The following is a 23,989-nucleotide window of genomic DNA, read 5'->3' as shown; positions in this document are numbered from 1 at the left end:
AAACTGCTCAAGTATGAAAATTTATAAACTGCATTACTGAAAGAAAGAACCACATCATGAAATGATGATTCCTACTATGAGATAATGGAAAATGTATCGGCATAACTAATGTAAAAATTTGTTTTGCATTAACTACACATTCGTACAATACATTTTATTGTTTCCTGCCTTCTTAAGTAGGGAGGGGAAGGAAGAGAATTTGGAACTGGAAAAAAAATTTTTTTTAAATATGTATTGATTTTGGAATCCAAAAAACTAAATTTTAATCTTGAATGTGCCCTCTTACCTGTGAAGCCATGAACAAGTAATTTGACCTGCTATTGATTTTCCTACTTCTAAAAATGATCTCCAAAATCCCTTTTAACTCTAAATCCATTATCCTATGTTAAGTATAATAGGAGACAGAAACAAAAGGAGGTAGAAAAGAATATTAATGAGGAAGATAATGAAAAGATAGCTAATAAACATGTCCTAGTAGGGTCTAGGAGATAAAGTAAGATAATGAAACTTGATAAGGTAGGAGATAATGTGAGATAATTCTTCATGTATTTGCCTTATAATATGGGTTCTCACCTAGGATCCATGAATTTTTTTTCATATTTTGATGACTACTTTGGTACAGTAGATTTCTTTTATAATCTTATGTATTTTATTTTCTCCATTTAAAAATATTACTCTGAGAAGAATCTATAGGATTCACTAGATTTCCGTAGGATTCCAAAAAAGCTAAAAAAATAAAAGGTTAAGAACCCTTACATTATACAACACATCAGTTCTTATTATTGTTGTGTGATACTATAAAATTAAATCCCAAGTTTGCAAAGAAAAATTTCAGAAAGGGTCCTTTTGCTATGTTAATTGTGAAATAAACAGACCTGTAAGAAAAGGGTTGTTTTTTTTTTTTTACTTTCTTTTTATGCAGAGTTTATACATTGATGATATCACAAATCTTTCCTCTAATTTACTAGTTATATTGATAATATGATAAAATAATAAACTCCAAGAGTTAGTTGTTGTTCTTGGTTCTCAAAGGGGACCAAAACAACATCACTGTGTTAGAGTTAAGTTATAGTATGTCTGATGATAGCTGATCAGACCAATATGAACTCAGAATGCTCTGCCACAAGACAGTTCCAAATAGCCCCTATGAACATTTGGGGTGGATTCTGACTGAGCATTTCTTCTGAGCTAATTTAGTTCTGCTTTGTTCAAAGAGCACAGCCCCGGGATCTGATAGGGGCATGCCATGTTGGGCAGTCCTGTGCCAGCATCTCCCATGTCTTAGAATCAATTCTAAGGCTCTGAAGGGAGATTTGAGAGTGTACTTATATTGCTTTTTCTGACCACTTGGTGAGCACTGGATCTGTGTGAGCATAAAATGTCTTTTTGTCAAGGGTATGTTTGGTATTCAAACAAGGTGGTCAGCCTCCGTTGGGCTCTCTGCAGTAGAGATGGAATGCTTGGCAGTTCAGTTAGAGAAAGGACCTCAGTGGCTGGTATCTTATCTTGCCAGATAATCTACAGCATCTTCCTAAAACAATTCAAGGGGAAGCGATTCCGTTTCCTGGCATATTGCTGGTATAATGCCCAGAATCCACAGGCATATGATTGTGTTTGCAGCCTCTGAAGCTGAAATGCAGCAAAGTATGGATCAATTCTCTGCTGCTTGTGCTACTTTTGTACTAACAATTAACACCAAGAAAACACAGGTACTCCAGCAGCCAGTACCACACCATTCATATGTAAAACTTTGAGACATTTTAGATAAAGATTTGCTAAACATTAACTAGAGTATTACAGCACTAGTTAAAATTCAAAGCATTAAAGGAGAAAAGTCATACAATCTAACCAGTCTTACTGTGAGATTAGAGTTCACAGGAGCAGCTTTCTTGTTTTCTAACCTAAAATGAGTCTGAAGTTGGGAGACATCTGAAATTGAGGAAAAAGACAAAAAATACCTGGGTCCAAGGTATTTGATAGTCATTCTTCTCACCTGTGTAATGTGTCTATTCTTAGATAGAAATGGCATTTCACTTTTAAGTAAAGTTTTATATGGAATGGATGTGCTCAAAAAAGTACTATGATGAACATGCTATTTTATAGAATTATAAGTATTATATTGATTGTAAAAAAAAAAATAACAAACTAACAAATCTTTTTACTTTAATTTCAAATGAACAATGAAAAAAATCACAGAACTGAATGTATTTCATCCACCATTAATTTATGATGGGTATCTTCCTGGGTCCTTGCTGTTTCTCAACAGTTTTCTTATTATACCTATATTATTGCTTTTATCTCACTCCCCATAATAAATATTCCAAATATTTTTCCCTCTCACTACCTTCAAACCCAACAATTAGAGTAGATAATTTAAACTACTTCTGTGAGAAATTAGGGCCAGTGAAAAGGCAGCATGTTTTATTAGCTATTAGGAGAGTTTATCTTGGGGTCAAAAGTACCTTCTCTCAACTGTAAACCTTATAGGAGAATGGCAGTAGAGAAATGGTTCACACATCCCAGGATTTCTAGTATTACCATATATCCTGGGCTGAAATAAATATAGAGTAACTACTCCTCAGAGTTATATAGTCCCTGAAGCCAATCTACATCTTTGGTGATAATCCCTTAAGGCTCAAGATCCTCAGAGCTACCTAAAACAGACTCCAGATCTAGCACTACAGCCTATCGGTAGAACAAATTAGACAAGAGGAGCCACAATTGCTTGGGTCAATTACGTCTGCGTGACTTGAAGAACTTTCATTCTTTTTAAATAATCCCTTTATTTTATATTATAGGATTTAAAATTTATGAGACTTAAACTTGTTAATCGAACAGCTAAGCAATTATTAAAATTCCTAGGGAAGATAATGAATTATCTACTCAATTTTAATCAATTGAAACTTTTTAAAATTCCCAACCAATTAATTTTGCTACCTAATCATATTTCTGAATATTCTAAGGTATGGAATGATCTCATGTTCAGAAAACTAATGCTTTAGAAATATTTTGTAATAATCCGAACATGATCTGAACTTGATGAGAAAAAGAAAATTCAAAACCTGCATAAATTCTAATTTTCCAGCATATTAAATGAGAGTATTTTTCCCATTTTTATTGTTAAAAGTAAAAGAAACATATAAGACAGCACTAGTTCAATTGTGTAAAAGAAACTTCCACTTGAGGAATTGGAAAGGAATGAAGAAAGGTCTGTACAGAAAATGAAGAGGGAAGGAAAATGATGTGCAAGCACAGAGAGAGAGAAAGTCAATAAAGAATTCAGGTGAGACTTGGTGTCTTTTCTAAAATAATGATTCCAATGAAGGACTTACCAATGAGAAATGAAGGGCACCAGGGGAGAGGTTATCTAAAGTAGCAACTGAAGATAAGGATATCTCTAAGCTTAAGAAAATTGCCAAAGGGGGAATGACCATAGGCCTGAAGGTAACTTCAGTTTTTGTTCTTGTTTCCTGTGGCTCTTATAAAATCAAAAACCGTTATCAAATCTAAGAGAAATGGTTCCCTCTCAAGAAGTATTTCCATATCAAACATTTTCAAGAAGTAAAGTGACTGAAGTGGAAAAGAAGAAATTTAAAAAGAAGGAATTTAATCTGTGCCAGGAACTCTACAAATATTATTACAGTTGATCCTCACAACAAACCTGGGAAGTATATGTTATTAGTATCATTTTATAGATGGGGTAAATGAGGCAGACAACTTTAGTGACTAACCCAGAGTCACTTAGCTCCCAAGTATCTAGAGTCACTTTGAAGTTGGATCTTCCCGACTCCAGGTCAGTACTTTATCCATTGTACCTCCTCGATTAAAGACTTTCAGTAATGGGGAGGAAGCCCCTTTTACTTTAGACAGAGGGGGGTATAGTGTATAGAGGGGTACCTTTGGAATCATAAAGACTTGGGATGCAGCCCTAGGTATAAAATATTAATCATGTCACATATTATCATGCCACTTAATCTTTCAGTATCCATGGCAACTCTATAAAACTAAGCTACAGGTAAGTTTGGGGGTTTTTGTAGGTAAATGGAGTTGTGACTTGTCTAGGGGCACATAGCTAATGAATATCTGAGGCTGGATCTGAACTCTCCTCCTGATTCCTGGACTATATTGGAGCCACTGTATTATCAAGGTGATAAGTTTTTGATCTGTATTGATGAAGTATTTTTCATACTAGGAGATCCTCACACTAATGAAATTACAGATTAAGACCCAAAAGATAATTAAGAAAGATGTACTGATTTTGCTATTTCACTTGTAACTTGAGTTATGGTATTAAAACTAGAGCTAACAATAATTTCTATAAGGTTATTCCTATAAAAAATCAGTACTATTTTATAATTCTATGAGCTTTAATTTTCTTTCTTGGAACATAAATGAAAGATGATTTTATATGTTTCATAGGATTGTTTTATATTCTACAGATAATTATTTCCCCATTTATTCGCTATTCTTTTATACTTAATTTTGCATGTGTAATAATGAATTTCCTGTTACTTAAAGATGCCTATTGTCTTAAGTAGCTAAAATTTCTTCTGGACATAAAAATAGCTATAGCTATAGCATTTGTATAACGCTTTATGGTTTGCAAAACACATTTCATTTTACCCTCACAACAACCCTGGGATAGCTACTATTGTTACTCCCTTTAGACAGTTGAAGAAACTGAGGCAGATAGAGGTCAGATGTGAGTTGCTCAAGTTCATACAAATGATGACTACCTGAGACCAAACTTGAACTTGTACCACCATTCTGAATAAATAAGCTGTTATTTATTCAGAACAATAATTTTCCATGGCACAGCTAGGTGGTACAGTGGATAGTCTGGACCTGGAGTCAGGAAGATTCATCTTCCTGCTACAAAAATCCAGCCTCAGACACTTGCTAGTTGTGTAACACTGGGAAAATCACTTACCCCTGTTTGCCTTACTTTCCAAGTCTGCAAAATGAGGAGAAGGAAAGGGCAAACTACTCCAGTATCTTTGCCAAGAAAATACCAAATGGGGTAGGATACAACTGAACAACAAAATAATAGCAAAGTAATACATAAGTAAATATGAAACACAAACAGAAGAAAAAGGGGTGGTTGATGTTTGAGTTTCACATTCTTCCACTATTATTTTCTCTTGATTTAAAAAAAAAATTTATGTAATACATCAGTATAATTATATAAGAGAAATACCAAATGCTAGCTTTTCTGAGGAGGAGCTCTATCACAAATAAATTTACTGGCAATTTTCCCAGATGGTTTTTGGACAAATGTTCAAGCAACATTCGATTTGTGTTTTTGTGTATTTCGAAAGTGAGAATGTGTGTGGCAGAATAGAGACCTGATTTTATTTAGTTCAGTATGATCTATGGAGATCACAGGATTCAAAGATAGAAAGAAAACTTGGCAATCATTCTAGTGCAATCACTCTATTTTACAAAAGATGAAATGAATACCAAAAAAAAAAAAAATCTAACTTGTTCAAGATTATTCAGTAAGAAAGTACCAGAGCTGAGGAATTCAGCAGCAGATTTCAAAAAAAGGAATTCAAAACCTTTGACTTTAAATCCAATGCTTTACTTCATGTATTTCAGGTTGTCAGGGGAATACAATATACTCCTACATTTGCATTTGACCTCCTATCTGCTTCCATCCCTAGGGTTTGGGTTCCTGGGCTGATTGATGGGTTTGAGAAAGAAACAAAAACAAAACCTATAAGACTTCTTGGACCATTAAAAGCCTCACTTATTACCCCAGCCTAAAATATTCTCTCCAGGGCTCTATCTTTTCCTCACAATTTGATAATCTCTTTCTAGAAACAGAAAGCTGAATTCAGAGAAATATTTTTGGACCAATTTCAGTTTCTCTAATGCCAGACCAGCACTTATTTGCAATAAAAGGCCCCTCCACTAAGACTGATTATCTCCTTCCTTGATGTAATGGCCCAAGAAAGTTAGCATGAGAGGACGGTTTGGGAGTCTCACCAGGGGAAGTCAGTATAGGGCTGAATGACTTTAGGGCCAGGGACCAGAGGAAATAAAGTTTAGGAGATTAATAAGAAAGGTGGAGAAAAGGCCACATTGGCCTTGGCAATAAGAGTCTCTTTGTCGGTCTGAAGGAAAGGAGAGAATGGGAGATGATATTGAGTTTTAAGAATGAGAAAAAAGGAACTCATATAATCTTTAAAAAGTTTTCTTCCTAGTAGTCTTGCAAAGTAATACAAGTATTACCATATCCATAATCCATATAAGGGAATTAAAACCCAGGAGGAGAAAATGACTAGTCCAAGTGGTACCCAAGTTATTAAAGCTGGAGAGTAAAGATTCAAAACTATGCTTCATGATTTCAAGTCCTGCCTCCTTCTGGTAGTAATGTGCTACCAGGAGCATATGCAAGGTATTCCAAAAGTCTTAGTGTAATTTTAGGCAATTAAAGTTTAAATTGTATACTCCTATCATTCGAGATCACAGCAAATTTGCTTCTCCAAAATACTTAGTCATGTGTGATGATCAATTATAAAAGACTTAGCTCTTCTCAGCAATACAGTGTTCCAAGACAATTTCAATGATTTAGGTTGCAAAATGCCATCTGCATTCAGGAAAGAACTATGGAGACTGAATGTGGATCAAAGAAAACTATTTTTGCTTTTTTTTTTTTTTTTCTTGTGGTTTTCCCCTTTTGTTCTGATGTTTCTTTCACAACACGACTAATATGGGAAATGTTTTAAATGATTATACATGTATAACCTATCTCGGGTAGCTTGATGTCTTGGGGAGGTTAAAGTTCCTTTGATAGAAAGAAGGGAGAAAAAAAATTTGGACTCAAATCTTACAAAAATGAATGTTGAAAACTATCTCTTTTTTTTCCAATTACTTGTAAAGATAGTTTTCAACATTCATTTTTGTAAGATTGAGTCCAAATTTTAAAAAATAAAAAAAATGCTTAGTCACAATGAATAAATAAATAATGATAAATGATAAACAGGCCAATTTTTGAACCTTACATAAAAGAATTAGCTGAGCTGCAATGAGTGCCTCATAGTGGTCAGAGAGCTCCACTGAAAATCAGGAAGCCCTGCATTTGAATCCTGTTTTAGTCAAATCACCAAACCTCAGTTTCCTCATCTTTAAAATAGGGATAACAATAGCATTTATCTCCAGAGTGATTCTCAAAGGCAGATAAAATAACATATAAACTGTGCTACTCAGCTAATTGAAAAAAAAAAAAAATCCACTTATTTCTTCCGCTTTCTGTCTCTCAGAAATGAAAGCAGGCAAAGATTTCTGCCTTATTCCTATTTGCTAACATGTCAGAGAAATGAGTTCCACAGTAGCATAAAAATAAAGAGAAGGATGGAGGAAGGGGAGAATGATCTCGGCCTCAAAAGTCAAAGCGGCTGCTTACTTTTGTCACGGGTTGCAAATCTGCAAACTTGTTAATTGATCTGCAAATAATAAATTGTCTCCCAGACCTGCTTCAGGTCAAATGGTTGTTTAAGATTAAAGTCAAGACCTTCTCGCCCTATGGTTATAAAAGTAGTGTCATATTCTTTTGACTCTGAGTTGATTCATCCAATCACATTCCAGTATGCAAATGATCCTCCATCAGTTCAGAGAAAAAAGGCACAAATAAAAGAAGGGCTCGGTCAGTTCAAGATTGCGGAACCTGTCAGCTTAACTTCCCTGTCTCTTAGGATCAGTTCAGAAATGTCGTCTAAGAAGCAGACCTCGGCGAATCCAGCAGAGGGGATACCTGCCCCACTCGCCAACTGCAAAATTCAATATACTAAGGTTAGTAGATTCCAACTGCATGTCTGTTACCTTAGTGTTACCTTAGGTGGCTGAAATATACACTTATTTATAGAGTAGAGAGTTTAATTTAATGTAACCTTATTTAAAGGGTCATAAATAAATAAATAGTTCCTTTGTAAACTGGGGAATTAGGGAGAGAATCTTACTAAACACAAGATATTAAAAGGGAAAAATAAACTAACATGGCTGCTTGAATTTTCATCTCAAACTGTTCTCTTAGCAAGAAGCTTGTGCAAGTCACTTCAGAGGGATACTTAACCACTTTTTGGATGGATGAATGTGGGGGAGCAGGGAATATTCAAGGATAAGTGTTTCAGTGAGCAAATTTAAGGGGAAAAGCTGGAGGAAATCTAGCCTGGAGCCGGATGCATTATGGATCTATTTATCAAACTAGACAAACTTGTTGCTATTAGAACAGATGCCCAGCAGCTAACTAGTCAATGTTATTAGTAACATAGAGCCAAAGTAGGCCTCTGGCATTTCCATTTAAGAAGTTATTGCTCAAGAGAAAATAAGATATGGTTCCAGGTTTATTAAGTCTTAAATTTTCCTGGGATATGTACTCATTCCACACTGTAACATATAAAAGTTTGCAAATCAACTTGTGGGATCTGTGAAGGAGAATTTTTTTTTTTTAATTTCCCATCTTACTCTCTAAACTTGTTGTGGCTTATTGGTTAAGTAATTTTAAAATGTTTACTTTAGCTGAACTGAAAAGCCAAAAGTGAGAATATTATATTTAGATGCTTATTTTGCTTTGTAAACAAACCATTTTTAATAACAGAAAAGTTGCAAAGGAGAGAGGAGGGTTCAATTATTTACAGCCTTGGAGAATTTAGGCATTTTAAAATTGAGTAGGTTTCTGTTTTCATAAATAGTGTGTGACAGTATTGGTTAGTTGAATGTTTTGTTTTATTTTTTTTTGAAAGTGTCAAATTCTGTAGATCATTCTTTCAAAAATGCTTTTTTTGGAGGTATAAATTTTCTTTGAATATTACTAAAAGTCAGATTAATATATATGAAGTTTATGGAGTCTTGATTTCAGTAAAATCAAAGCATCTTTATTCCTATCAGTTGCTCCCTCCCCAGCTCTAAGCTTATTGTACATTAAACTTTTCTCCACCTCCTTCCAGAAGTGGACAACTTAAAGTGATTATTTTTAAAAGTATAATATTCCATATAATATTTGTTGTTCAGTCATTTCAGTCTTACTGATTCTTTATGAACACATTTGGGGTTTTATAGACTGGTTTGCCATTTCCTTCTCTAGCTATTTTACAAATCAGGAAATTGAGGAAAGTCTTTCCAGGCTTTTTTGAAATCATCCTGCTGATTGTTTCTTATAGAACAACAATAACATTCATATACCATAACTTATTTAGCCATTCTCCAACTGATGGGCATCAATTCGATTTCCAGTTCCTTGCCACTACAAAAAGAACTGCTATAAATATTTTGCATATATGGGTCCTTTTTCCTCTTTTATGATCTCTTTGGGATATAGATCCAGTAGAGACACTGCTGGATTAAAAAAAAAATATGCAGTGTGGTGGCCTTTTGGGCATAGTTCCAAATTGGTCTCTTGAATGGTTGGTTAGTTCACAACTCTACCTACAATGCATTGGTGTTCCAGTTTTCCCACTTCCCCTCCAACATTTATCATTTAGATATTTTCATCTTGCAAAACAATAATTGTAAAGAGACTAATAGATCATATTATTAACAAAATGATAGACCATATAGTTATTCCATAATGAATACTAAACTCTCAAAGTACAAAAACTCTCTTAACCAGTATTACAAGGCAAAGGAAAGTGAACTAATGCCTGATAAAACACAGAACCTTTTAGATTATTAAGATGGGGTGAATAACAAAAAGCAGTTCCAGAATGGTTCAAAAGGAAAATAAAATCCATAGGAAAAGAAAGTGTGTGTGTGTGGGGGGGGGGGGAGGATGTCAGAATTTGAGACTCTAAAAGTAAAAATAACAATATTTGGAGAAAATTGAATTCAAACTAATTTTTTTTTCAAGGAAGTGAAAGAGAAATTTTTTTAAATAATAGAAAAATGAAGAAATGTGTCTAGCAGAAAGCAAAAGGCAAAAAACATTAAGAAAATAAAGCTAGCTACATAATTAAAAGGCAGTGGCTTCAAACACAGCAAGCAGATTCAACTTGATTCATGAATGAAGATAAAATTGACAAACTAGTATGATATATTGTAAGAACACAATAGCCCAAGACTTCTGAATACACAATTAGTTAGAGGGTTTCTTAAACTTTTTCGCAATATCTTTTCACCTAAGTAATTTTTATATGACTCTAGATATTGAGATATATAAAATAGGTATACAAAGCAAACATTTACTGATAGTAAATCATAATTTTGTGCTCCACACATTCAATAATGAGACACTATATGGGGTTATGACCCACAGTTTAAGGATCTAGGAGTTCAAAGATGGAGCTCAAACTTGGCACATTTGTATAAACTTTAATTCATTGAGAATCACAAAGAAAATAAAAAAAAGAAAAAAGTCTCTAAACTGTGAATCAAAGAATAAAAATTAAAAATATACAAAAAGAGGCAATTATGAAAAGAACTCCTTAAAAAAAAAAAAAAGAAACAAACAAACAAATTGGAAATAATAAAAGGAGGATTTTTGAACTGCTCACCTAAATAACAGGGGGGAAAGAAGGACAGAAGAGGAATTAGATAATTTGGAGAAATTAAGATGAATAAACAAAACACTAAAAGGAAAAGGTGAAAAACAGGGAGAAAGTAGTGAGGTAGTGTCAAAATTTTGTTTCAACAGATAACATTAAGAAAAATCAATCATTGGCACAAAGTACTGGCTGAAGTAAAAGAATAGGAACCTAAAGAAAAACTTTTTAAAAGCAATTCCTTAGAGACAAATAGAATAAAATATTAACCTACCTTGTAATTTTAAAAGTTTTTTTTTTAATGAGTCCAATAAAATGAGAGTGACAGGTAGTATAAGTAAACAAAATCCCACAAGCAGATATTTACAAGAAGTACATCTAAAAAGTTAAAACATATATAAAATAAAAATGAGTCAAAAATAATAATTTATTATGCTGAATCCCAAAAAAAGCAGGAGTTGTAATTATGCTATCAAACCAAGCAAAAATACAAATTCATAGTTTAAAGATAATAATGTAATATAATTTTATGCCCAAGGGAACCAAAGATGACATCAAATAACACTTTTTGAGTTATATTCTCCAAATGGCATGGGATTATTGATAAGGGAAAGTATTTATTAAAATGAAAAATCATTTAGATTTTAACATTATAATAACTCAAGCCTTTAATATCCCCTTCTCTGAGTTGGACAAATGTAAAAGATAAATGAAAGGGAAAAATGTAGAATTAAATAAATTATAAGATTATTAGAACTAAATGACTAATGATGTCTCACAACAGGAACCACTAAATTATATATATATTTTATATATATATATATATTATATATATATATATATATATAACCACTAAATAATATATTTCTATATTAATCAGGACCACATGATATTTTTACAAGATTAAAAATGTTTTGGGACATATAGAATTCACAAATAAATGTAAAAAAGCAAAAAATGTTAAACATGTCTTTCACAAAACACATCATAAATAGTACTCAATTAAGGTAACGTAATTGAGGTAGCACAAACAAAAGATGAAGACCTATGTAAAGGTGTAATAATGAAATCCTAAAGAATTACTGGGTCAAAGAACAAATAATCTTTTTTTTAATAGCCTTTTATTTACAGGTTATATGTTTGGGTAACTTTACAGCATTGACAATTGCCAAACCTCTTGTTCCAATTTTTCCACTCCTTCCCCCCACCTCGTCCCCCAGATGGCAGGATGACCAGTAGATGTTAAATATATTAAAATATAAATTAGATACACAATAAGTATACATGACCAAACCGTTCTTTTGCTGTACAAAAAGAATCTGACTCTGAAATATTGTACAATTGGCCTGTGAAGGAAATCCAAAATGCAGGTGGGCAAAAATATAGGGATTGGGAATTCAATGTAATGAGAACAAATAATATCTAAAAGAAGGTGAAAGATATGAAAAGCAATGATAATTATGAGTCAACATAACAATTTTTGAGATCTGACTAAAACAAACAAAAGTAAATCTGTAACTCAATGCCATATGCATCAAACAAAATAGAAAGGAAGATTTTTTTTTCAAAATGAATATACAATCAACAAAATAAGAGTCAATAAACAAAACAAAAATAATCACAGAAAGGAAATCTCAAATTAAGAGAAATGGATAAATTGGAAGCCAAATAGAAGAAATAAAATTTCTTTGAAAAAATAACATGAGATCTATAACAAAGTGATGTTTTTCCACAATCATCCTTAAGTATATACTCTTATTTGTATAGTAGCATTTTAAAAATTATTCCATATAACCAAACTTTATTTCCTATAATTGTCTGTTTGGTTAAATTTCATTTTCTCTCCCTAGATATGAAAGGTATGTCCTTAGCTTCACTTCTAATTTTTATTATATGGTCCTTAATAAGGATTAGCAAACTATTGTCACCCAAGAGCCAAATCTGATTCTTTTGTATGACCTGTGAGCTAAGAATTGTTTTTATATTTTAAAATGAAATTTTATTGTATTTGAAAATACAAAATTATTTTTACATCTCTGGATATACAACAGGTGGCAAGCTGGATTTGGTCCACAGTTTGCCACTCCAAATCTTTAATGTTCATGCTACTTATTCATTTGAATTTATCATTAAGTACAGTTTAAGATATTGGTCTAACCCTAATTTCTGTCAGACTAGTTTTATTTTCCCAGTAGTTCTTATCAGATAGAGAATTCTTTCTTAAATAATTACATCCCAAAAAACATACATGAGCAAAATAGAAAAGGGGATTAGTGAATTGAATAGGCATTAATAAAATTGAACCTTGAAAAATAAACTCCAATAAGCACAAAAGATTAAATCTTGAATGTTAAAGAATAACTATATTTAATTAAAACCCAAAATAAAAATTTTAAAAACTAATATATAACTTAATCACCAAACTAGAAAGGACAGAGTAAAGAAGCTGTTTTTACTGTCTTTATCAGAAAGGTGGAGTTTGAAATGGGAAAGGCAGTGATGAAAGAAAGAAAAGCTTTGCAAATTTTCATGTTCTTCCTCCTCTGCCACTGACATTTTTTACCTTCCAATAAAGAATAATTGTGTCACATTTCATAACTTTCAGGTTCTGTTTTAATCCTAATGAATTAAGGCAGAAGAGGACTTTTTTTTTAATACACAGATTTCTTCTCTGATCAATGAACATAGCCCACTCCTGGACATATATCTAACTTTGTTATAAAAATTGATTTTACTGTCTCTATGAGAAGTTTGTCTGTAAGCAGAATAAAGAGTCCCTTATATGATGATACATTGGGAATGACCCAAAACTCTTGAGATATCTACCAACTATTCTGTTTGTAATTCTATAATTCCAGAGTCACTTCTCTGAATTATCTGGCATCTTTCAAATTACAACAATCCCTACAAGGGTAATATATCAAATTGTCTTCTACCATAGATATCTTATTATTTATTATGTGATAGGATGTATTATGTCACTTTCAGTAAGAAACCATTGAGATAAGGAAGGCACTAGAGAAATAGGGGTATAGAATCCCAGAGTGAGAAAGAAAAGTAACCATGGATATCCCAACCAAATCAGAATCATTTTTCTCTACAGAAAATGTCACTACTCAAGGAAAGGTTAGAAATTATGGCCCAAGATATAGAATAGTTTAGCTACTGTCTAATTTTATCTGTATTAATATGAACAATTGGGGTTGTCTATAGTCAAAACATATTTCTTAGTGTGTAGCAAAACTCTGTATTATTAACTACTACTAACCCTATATCAAACATTACATTGATGCATTCCATTCTTTTTTTAGAATTCAGTTTTATTTTATTTTCAGATTCAAATTCTCTCCTTCCCTCTACCCTACCACTCATCCACTGAGAAGGCAAGAAAATCAAACACCTTACATATATGCAAAATAAACTTCCAGATTAGCTTTGTCTAAGGAAAAAAAAGATGTCAATCTTCACTCTGATTCTTTAAGCCCTCTCTCAGGATCTGTATAACATACTTCATCATGAGTCCTTCTAAATTATGGATTGTCATTGTATTATCTATATCACATTGTTGTGATTGTATAAATCATTTCTGTGATTCGGCTCACTTCACTTTGCATCTGACTTGATGCATTGAATTTCTAAATTGGAAATTTCTTGACTTTCTGTTAACAATTAACAGAATGAAATGACTTGTTCTCTTGGCAGCTCTCTTTGATCACAAGTGTGGTTCTCTTTTCAAAAAAACTGATCAAAAATGCAAACTTATAACACAAACAAATCAATAATGTAGGAAACAAATACTCATAACTATTAGCTTTGAAAAATTTACAATAATCATTTAAATAGCTATTGTCTTTTATTCTCAGAGTTCCAAAGACTCCACGTTAGAGTCAAGTTACAGTGTGTCCAGCAATACAAGCTCTGAAAGCTCTACCCAGACCAGGCACAAATAAACCATATGAATATTTGGGGTAGATTCTCTAATTTGTGATTCTCATGTCTTAAATTTGAGGACACTCCATGCTGGGTGGTCATGTCTCCCATGTCACACAATCAATTCCAATTCTTTAAATAGCAGAGCCCTTAATGAATTTATTAAATGACTATATCTAGACTATTCCTGCTGGAGAGAGAGAGGGGGGGGGGGAATTAGAAAATTGCAAATGAAGTATTAGAAACCATTTTCAATGTTAAGGCTAATTAGAAGTTGACAAAGTATATTGGAAATCATAAACTGCAAATTAATGAGAATCCTTAATATTTGCAAATTCAGTCTATATGACATTTCCCAGGAACACATCTATTGTGTAATTTAAGTAGGCTTTTATCCAGGGTAACTATTTAATTTTATTGCTATTTCTAGCCCCTGATGGAGTCCAAAAAGGCAGTGTATTAAGTTGCTACTTTAATTACATAAAGAACAAAAAGGAACAGTGTGGGACACCTTTTAAAAGAATTAAACTTAAATGTGTGAGCCATCTTGGTTATATAATTTATAAAACTATTTAAATCATTATATGTTACAGTTAAAGTACATGCCTAAAAGAAAAAATAAAATTCACGTACTTGCCCAAACTTGAAATCTCCTAGTTTTGACTTTTTCTTTGACTTCAAATATTTTCTGTAAGTGAAAATTGTTTATACTTGAGTTTGGTGCTATTCTCATCACTTTATTTTCATTTTGATGTTATGGCTGTTGGTGGAATCATACTAAATGCCCTATAAACTTCACAGAATAAAACTTGGAAGAAATTAAGATTTGAAAGCATTTGAGATATATTTACCAAGGTTTTTCTTAGGGTTTTTTTTTTGTTTTATTATCATTGTTTTATTTATTAAGGCATAGGATGAATGTGTATGGCTTCCGTATTCACTTATATTTTTATTCCAGTAAATCTCACTTTCAATTCAATGAGGTTATTAAATATTTTCCTTCTCCATTGTCTGTTAAATCCTAATAACAACAATAATAATAATAGCTGGTATTTATAGAACCTTATCAGCATTATAAACCATATTAGCTGCATTACCTCGTTAGTGCTTTTAACAGTGTAGCTTGCAGCTGAATAGAAAGGAGAACCTGTAAAACGTGAATTCCCCTGAGGTAATAGATCTTTTACTGATATATAGATGGAAAACTTGCCAATCTCTTATGGTCTGTTCCAAGAATTTGCTTGTGTCCTGTAGCATCAGAAAACAGCCATAAGATCAATAGGAAGGTTCTTCCTATTAAAGTCCATTTCTCTGCCTTTAAGTTTACTTATAGAAGAGATTCCTGGTAAAATTTACATCAATAATCCAGAAGTATCTTTTCTAGAACAATCCATTGAATTAAACAAGGGAGCCAAGTTTCAGATGCAGAATCTAAGGCAAAAATCCACAGGACATCAGGAGAGAGAGACAAAAGGAATGCTATTCAAAACAGTCATTAGAAATGTACAAAACACATTTAAACTATATCAGATTGCTTGCTGTCTTAGGGAGAGGGGAAATGAGAGGATGAAAAATTTAGAACAGTCTTTTCCTTTTTTAGTAAACTTTTTTATTTTATTAAAACTTTATTTTCAAAGAAAATTATATTTAAATATATTTGGAAAAATAAAATATTATTGAAAAAATAAAATAAAGAAACTATCAAAGAAATATACAAAACAGAAACAAAAAAGTGAATAGATAACATGAAGGATTGATACAGAAACACTTCTATTAAGATATAAGCAGAGAAATGGACCCCCACTCCATTAAAATCATACATCCAGACTTTGGGAACCAAGATGTCAGAGTAAACAGTGAATCACTGTAATTGTCCCATATTACCTGCAAACAGCCAAAAATAGCACCCTAAGACAAATCCGGGAATAGTAAAACCAGAAAAAAGGTGGAATGAAACAATCTTTGAACCCAAAAACCTTAGGAGATCAGCAGGAAAAGTGTGTCTCATTCAGGTAGAAGGGGAGCACAGTGCAGAACAGGAAGCATCCCAGAAAGTCAGCTGTAAGCCCCATCTCAGCAAACCATTGGGAGAGCCTGATCCTCAGTAGTGTGAAGGAGTAAAAACTTGGAAAGGAAATAAGTGATCCAAGAGAATTAAGAAAAACAGAGTCAGTAGCTTAGAATAAAAAAAGAACTGTTTAAAAAGTAGAATTGTCCAAATGAAAAAGGATATGCAAAATTCCCACTGAGGAAAACAACTCCTTAGTTGCCCAAATGGAAAAGAATGCTGAATTATTTACATCCCTAGTTGGGAAGAGGATACTTGTAATTTTTTACAGTTGTATCACTAATAGTATAGCTAAAAGAAATATTTAAATACAGAGCCTATGGGTATAAAGTGAATTTGAAGGAATAACATTAAAAATAATTAAGGGATGAGAAATAAGATTACACTGTGTGCAAAAGAAAGAGAGTGGTAGAATGGGGTAAATTATTTCACATGAAGAGGCCCAAAAAATTTATTGAAGTAGAAGGAAAATTAAGAGAGTGATTGATAAGCATTAATTGAAACTTATTCTCATCAGTACTGGCTCAAAGAGAGAATAATATACACAGTCAGAGGAATATAGAAATCTATTTTACCTGATAATAAAGTAGGAGGGAAGGAGATTAAGTATATCAGGAAAGGTACTAAGAGAAAAGAAGACAGATCTGGAGGAGGTAGACAGAAGCAAAAGGTTAAAAGGTTGTCAAAGAGGGAAAGAGTGAAAGGAGAGAGAGAACAAATAGAAAAATATAGGACTGAAGATATACACAGTTATCATAACTGTGAATGGGGATGAATTCTCTCCATATAAGGGAAGTAGATAGCAGAGTAGATCAAAAACCAGAATAGTAGAGTATGTTGTTTACAAGAAACACACTTAAAGCCAACAGAGACCCAAAATAAAATTAAGTGACTGGAGTAGAATTTATGCTTCTGCTGAAGTTAATAAAAAAAAATTTTTTTTTAAAAAGAGGGTAGCAATCCTGTTTTCAGAGAAAGCAAAAGCTAAAATAGACCCAATTAAATAAGGGGAAAAAACTATATCTTGCTAATAAGTACCATAGAAAATTAATTTATAGCAATACTAAACATATGTACCAAATGGTATCAGTACCAGATCCTAAAATTTTGTGTGTGTGTATGTGTATGTATAAAACAAACTAGGTATAGACTAATAACATCTCATACCTGATACCAAGATAAGGACAAAATAGGTGCATGATTTAGTCATGAAGGGTGACAACATAAGCAAATTAGAAGAACAAGAAATAGTCTATCAGATCTATGGAGAAGGGAAGAATTCATGAACAAACGAGAGAGAGAATTATAAAATGTAAAATAAATAATTTTGATTACATTAAATTAAAAATGTTTTGCACAAACAAAACCCATGCAACTAAGATAAGAAGGAAAGCAGAAAGTTGGGAAACAATCTTTACAACAAGCATCTCTGATAAAGGCCTCATTTCTCAAATATGTAGAGAATTGAGTCAGATTTACAACACTACAAGCCATTCCACATTCGATAAATGATCAAAGGATATGAACAGAGTTTTCAGATGAAGAAATTAAAACTATCTTTAAGCATATGAAGAAGTCTTTTAAATTATTTTTGATTAGAGAAATGCAAATTAAAACAATTTGATAGGTATAAGATGTTGCCTCATATCTATCAGATTGGCTAATATGACAAAAAAGAATATATCATTCAAATTGTCTGTGAATGAGGGGTTCCTCTCACCTATCAGCACTACTTGGCCCCCATACAAATACATATATGTACTCATGGGTATGTATATATGGAGATATCTGTCTTGTATTCCTGATCTCAGTATTCTAAAACCAAATCACTCATCCTACGAGAAGGAACATAAAGTATAATAGAAAGATATGTAATTATCCAAGTGTCCTTAGCCCTTCAAAACATACTCTTGCCACAATTTGTGAAACTGAATGAAATAAATATTTTTATGAATTTCATTTCACCAATGTAAGGCTTGCTTGCATTCTTTAATGACATTTTCAGAGAATATGCTTATGGAACACATTTTTATGTGCCCAAAACAAAGTAAAGGGGAAAGTGAGAATTGTAGTATCTTTAATTTAGAAGGATAAGAAAATGACACCACTAAGATATGTGAATTAGATGTTTTAAGTGTTTTGGATAATTACTGTGGGTAATTTTCCAGAATTGATGCACTAGATACATTATCTTGATTTCCTTTTTTATTTTCTAATAGATATTTATAAACAATGAATGGCATGATTCAGTGAGTGGCAAGAAATTCCCAGTCTTTAACCCTGCTACTGAAGAAAAAATATGTGATGTGGAAGAAGGAGATAAGGTAAGTTTTCTCATATTAGGGTTATTAGGAAAGTTTGCTTTCTTTAGTCCAAGTTTACAAACCACTGCACATTCAAATCATTTCCGTTTTTAAAATGCACTGGATAGGTTGAGATTTAGATTTGGAAGGAACCGTACAAAACAGAATTGAACACTCTTGATTTACAGATAAAGAAACTGAGGTCCACAATGAATGACTTGCCCACACAAATAGTATGTATCAGAGTTTGGCTTAAAAGGCAAGTATTAGTACTCCAGATCCATGTCTCTACATCACTGATACCTCTTAGAGGAAAGTCAAAAGATATCTATAAATCTTCTAGACTGTTTCTAATGGACAATTTTTCAATAAATATTTCTTGGTGACACATTAAGCAATATTTCCACACTTTTCTCTACCTTCATTTTCAATGGACTACAAGTCACTATGAAAATAAAGCATAAGAAAATTTTAGATGTTGTAATGGTCCCCAAAATAAAATTTATCTCTATGCTCAGAGGTTATATAATATAATGAAAAGAACACTAAATTTGGAATTAAAAGGCTTCCATTTCTGTGACTTAATAGGTATATAATCCTACACAAGTAACTTAATGTTTCAGGTTCTAAGTATACTCAAATAAAATGAGGGGCTTATAATAGATATTTCTAAGGATGCTTCTAATTTTGACATTTTGTAGTTAAAGGTACTATGATTTGTCCTTTTGAAAATATATTAGAACATTTATTTATTATAGATAGAATTTATCCAAGTATAGAAGGGCTCAATTGATTCATTGTTTTAGATGCTACCAAGTTGTTTTTCATGAGGGATTTATCAGCAGTGTTATGCTTACATTCCAGGGTCAGGTGGGATCCTGAGGCTTTCCCAAACTCTAGGTGAGCTCCGTTAGTACTATCATCACCAAAAATGAGTTTTCCTGAGGGACTTGAATACTTGGTTACTATTCTCTTCATTAACATAATTTACTCCAGGACCTAAAAGTCCACTTACATACAAAATCAAGTGTGCAGTCACTTTCTGATTAATTCTTCAAGGCATTTAGTCATTTAACATTCTGGAGCTCTTCTAGTAGTTTTCATCCTTCAGGGCCAATCTAGCAACTCATTTGGAAAAAAAAAACAAATGGTTGCCTTTAAGCACAAATGTTTACCTTCTGTCCCAACAATTTTTGCAGACAAATGTGCAATGATAACTGCTGTTATTGGCATTCTGCATTGCCAGTGAAATATATCAATTTAGTAAATGACACAGTCATTGGAAACTTGATATTCTGAAAGTGACTCTTTAGATAATGTGCCAAAAGTCTTAGGAATTTAATTAGTGGGTAGAGTAGAGCTCACAAAACTCCATATATTTGCCACTTAAATTTTGTTTTGTTTTTCTCAAGTAGCTGGAGACAGAATAGAGAAGACCAACTGGAAATTATAAAGCATAGGCTTAGATGTGAGTGGAAACTTTTATCTTTCCATTTCATTGCTTCCTTTATGTCAAATTGAATAATCCTGAAGGAAGGTTATAATAAACTGTATGACTTCACTTGCATAACACAATAACACATAATCACCAAGATTTAAAGTGAATACTCACTAAAAAGAAAAGTACCTATTAAAAAATAAATGCCTTTGTCAGGCATAAATGAAGTAAGTAAATGTAGCTCATAACCTGTTTTTTTTTTTTTTTTGTAAATACCCATTCAGTTTTATTCATTTCATTACATTCAATTTATGTGATTTAAGAATTCATTTTAATAATATATTGTAATGATATTTATCTCTTCAGTGTTAGCATTTTTATAGTTTCACAGATGCCTCATATTGATTCTAAAGGGAAACAAAAATTGTAAACCACATATATAATATGGCTGATGAAAGAAAAGATTACAAATCAAGATTATTAAGAAGTAAAATACTTTGTTGAAGTAGCAAGAAAAATATATTGAGTTAAATTAGGGCAAATCACTTAATCTCTAGAGCAATATGTGTTTCTCCATATTAAAAGCTCAGGTAAAACACATTAACTTCTAATAGTTATTTAATAAATAAGCTAGCACATGTGAATGTGCTCAGAAAATATGAAAAAAAAAACCATTCTATAAATTTAATGTAGCATTAAAGCTTTTAAGGTCTGATGATGTGACCCTACTCCAATGCCTTTTATATAGTGCTGAATCATTTCTCAGTTCACTGCCAATTCCTAGCTACTCATTAAATTCATTGGCTTTTTATCTCCTCCAAGAACAAATAAAAAATCTTCTCTTTGGTTTTCTTTCTTTCTCTTTATTTTTTTTTTAATTGTGATCCTGGGCTAGTCACTTTAACCCCAATTGCCTCAGCAAAAAAACTTGGATTTTGGACTATTTGGATTTTGTTTTTAAGTTTATCTTTATCTTTTAATTACTTTGAATAATCCAAACAACAAAAATAAGATTAAGGGAAAATGTAATATATATTACATACATATTAAATTTATATATTATATTACAACATACAAAAATGTTACATAAATAAGATGGCCATTAAACATAAACAGATTGGTCAATGTGTGAGATGGATATGTAAATACATGATCTGGGATCTGTTCCAAGGAATTATATAATTTTTGGTTTTGTGTGAGTAAGAGAATGTCTGTGGCCAAGTACCTTTTTCTTCACTTTCCTGTTTCCAAGAAGGATATTGGTCTAGAATTCTATCTATATACAAACTTCAAATATTTGTAGTCTACAAGTCTGATCCTCTTTTAGGAATTCAGAACAAAAACCACTTTGGGAGGACATTCTAAAGGAAAAAGTAAAACATATCTTACTCTTGGCCACATTAGCTTCATCCTACCTAACACTAGTTATATAAAAGATAATCACAGATAAAAAATAATATATTTATCAAATTAAAAACAGTTAATAGAAGTCGGGGAAATTAGAGATTAAAGTTCTTAGTAGAATAGACAAAAAAATTTAGAAGCAAAATACAATCTTAAGGAAAATATTGTGTCAGTGAAAAAATTTGCTCTTAGCTATTTTGGGGACACAGGGATTGGGAGGGAATCAAGGAAAGCGAAAGGCATTCTTCATGTGTCTAAGGCTGGTTGTTCTCATTTGCCATGCAGAAGTTTACGCCTTCTTTCTGCTATAACTCATCTGATTCCCCAAAGTCTCTTCCGAGTTAGAGAGTTTCATGGTGTGTGGGATGGGTGCTAGACACCCTTACCCAAACTGACTACTCAGAGGCATCTTCAGATACAGAGGAAGCATTTATTCCTTGCAAGGAGAGGCCCAAGGATACCAACTGAGCAGACAGAGTCTCCCATCTCCCAGTATTGTGTCTGGTCCTGCATTGAGAAATAGTGAATTTGGTTAAAAAGCAAAAAACTCAAATCTTTTCATTGGATGGACTGAAAAACCATGACCAATGGTCAGCAATGTTGTTTACTTCTTGTGGGTCATATCACTTACTGCCCTGCAGACCTCTGGGAATAGGGATTATGTGATTTAGGCCTAGGGTCTGACCTTTCCTGCCCTACAGACTTCTAGACCCAGAGATCATGTGACTTCCTGCAATTTGGGCCTAGAGCCTGACACTATCCATATCATAGACTTTTTGGAGAAATCTTTACCTGGTCCCATTCAATGGGTTCAGAGGTCACTCTTCCCACTTAGATGACAACACAGGACTATCTTTCAGGGGAACTACCTCAAACTGTCCTGGGACAGGGATATTGTCCAATAAAGGAAATTTTAAGGAATTTTTTTAATCATTTAAGATACAGAACAGTTGCGATTACAGAAACTTGCTGATAATTAGGAAAAAATGAGGAAATACTCCTTCAAAGACATTTAAAATTATTACTAAGATGTTTTCTGATAAAAATGCATATCACACTTTTTCCTAGCAAATATTTGAAATATTATATATGTATATAATTATATGTTCTCTATGCATATATAGATAACATTTTATGGTTTATTTCTTGTAATTTGTGGTAGATCTGTTATCCCAATGCACTCCCCTACAATTAAAAGACTGCTAATTCCTTGGGAACAGGAACACTGTAATTTTTAATCTTTGTATCTTAAGTGCCTTGCAATTAGAAAATGCTCAATAAATGTTGAGTTTGAAGTAGAATTTAATCCACCCATAAAGATAGAAATGTTATCAAATGAGCATTACAATAGTGATAGCATACAAGTTGATCTCATTGCAGCTTCTTTGCAAGACACAGGTGAACATGCCTATCCCCTTATTAAAATGTTCTCCTTAAGGAACTTCCTGCCAGCATTATTATAAGAATAAAATGAAATAATATTTGTAAGAGGGGAAAAAAAAGTTTGAAACTTAGGGCAGTCTTCTCACATCCTGGTGAGTGATAAAAAGTTCAAAGTCAAGAAATAACCTTGGGGGGAAAAAACAGAAGAAATAGGCTAGAAAAATAACCAAAAAAAAAAAAAAAAAAAAAAAAAAGAAGAATCTCTAACTATAAGAACCTACTATGGTAACAGGCAAAATAAAAATATAATCTTAAAGAATGACAACAATGTGAACATTGATACAAGCAAAGCTTCAAAGAAAAATATATATTGGACATTAGCCAAAAAAAAGATTTTTTTTGGAAGAGAGAGAGCATTTTTTAAATCAAATAAGTTTGGTACAAAAAAATTGGGGAAAAGAAATGAAAATGATGTAAGAAAATTATGAAATGAGAATTGGCAGATAGAACAAAAAGTATTAAAGAAAATAACAGTTTAAAAAGCAGAACCCCAAATGGTAAAAGAAGTACAATGCTGTATCACTGAGGAAAACAACTTCTTTAAAAACAGAATTGGCTAAATAGTAAAAGAGGTATAAGACTTTATTGATGATTGTGAGTTTGTTATGTTGGGATGATTCCCCCCAAAAAAAAAAGTGGATCAGTGAAAAAGAGAGATGCCCTGAGAAAAGAGGGAACAGAAGAGAAGAATAAGAAAAACTACTTCACATAGAAGAAGCTTGCAAGGAAGAGCTTTTATACTGGAGGAGAAATGGAGAGGTAGTAAATATTGCTTGAACTTCATTCTCATTGGAATTGGTATAAAGAGGGAAGAATATTTATATACTGGCAGTTAAGTATAAAAATTTACCTTATCCAACAGAAATATAAGAGAGAAAGCGAGTAATAAAAGGGAGGGTGAATCAAAGAGCAGTGGTGAGAAGTA

At 32.4% G+C, this 23,989-nt stretch overlaps 1 protein-coding gene across 2 annotated transcripts in view; it reads left to right on the top strand.

Moving 5' to 3' along the window:
* Window positions 1–23,989, top strand: part of LOC100918961 (retinal dehydrogenase 1) — a 47,873-nt gene that overhangs the window by 884 nt on the left and 23,000 nt on the right. Inside the window, exons 2-3 of one of the 2 annotated variants that reach the window (XM_031939493.1) lie at window positions 7,698–7,794; window positions 18,696–18,800. In XM_031939493.1, coding sequence (XP_031795353.1) covers window positions 7,711–7,794; window positions 18,696–18,800 — 189 coding nt within the window. In that variant the 5' untranslated portion in view covers window positions 7,698–7,710. Of the gene's footprint in view, window positions 1–7,610; window positions 7,795–18,695; window positions 18,801–23,989 lie in introns of those variants that run through there. The other variant, XM_003761633.4, reaches the window with a different exon arrangement.

This window comes from Sarcophilus harrisii, chromosome 1, assembly GCF_902635505.1.
Source record: "Sarcophilus harrisii chromosome 1, mSarHar1.11, whole genome shotgun sequence".
In the NCBI taxonomy this organism is placed as follows: Eukaryota; Metazoa; Chordata; class Mammalia; order Dasyuromorphia; family Dasyuridae; genus Sarcophilus; species Sarcophilus harrisii.
Note: the sequence above shows the minus strand (reverse complement) of the source record. Positions and strands in the feature narration are given on the sequence as shown.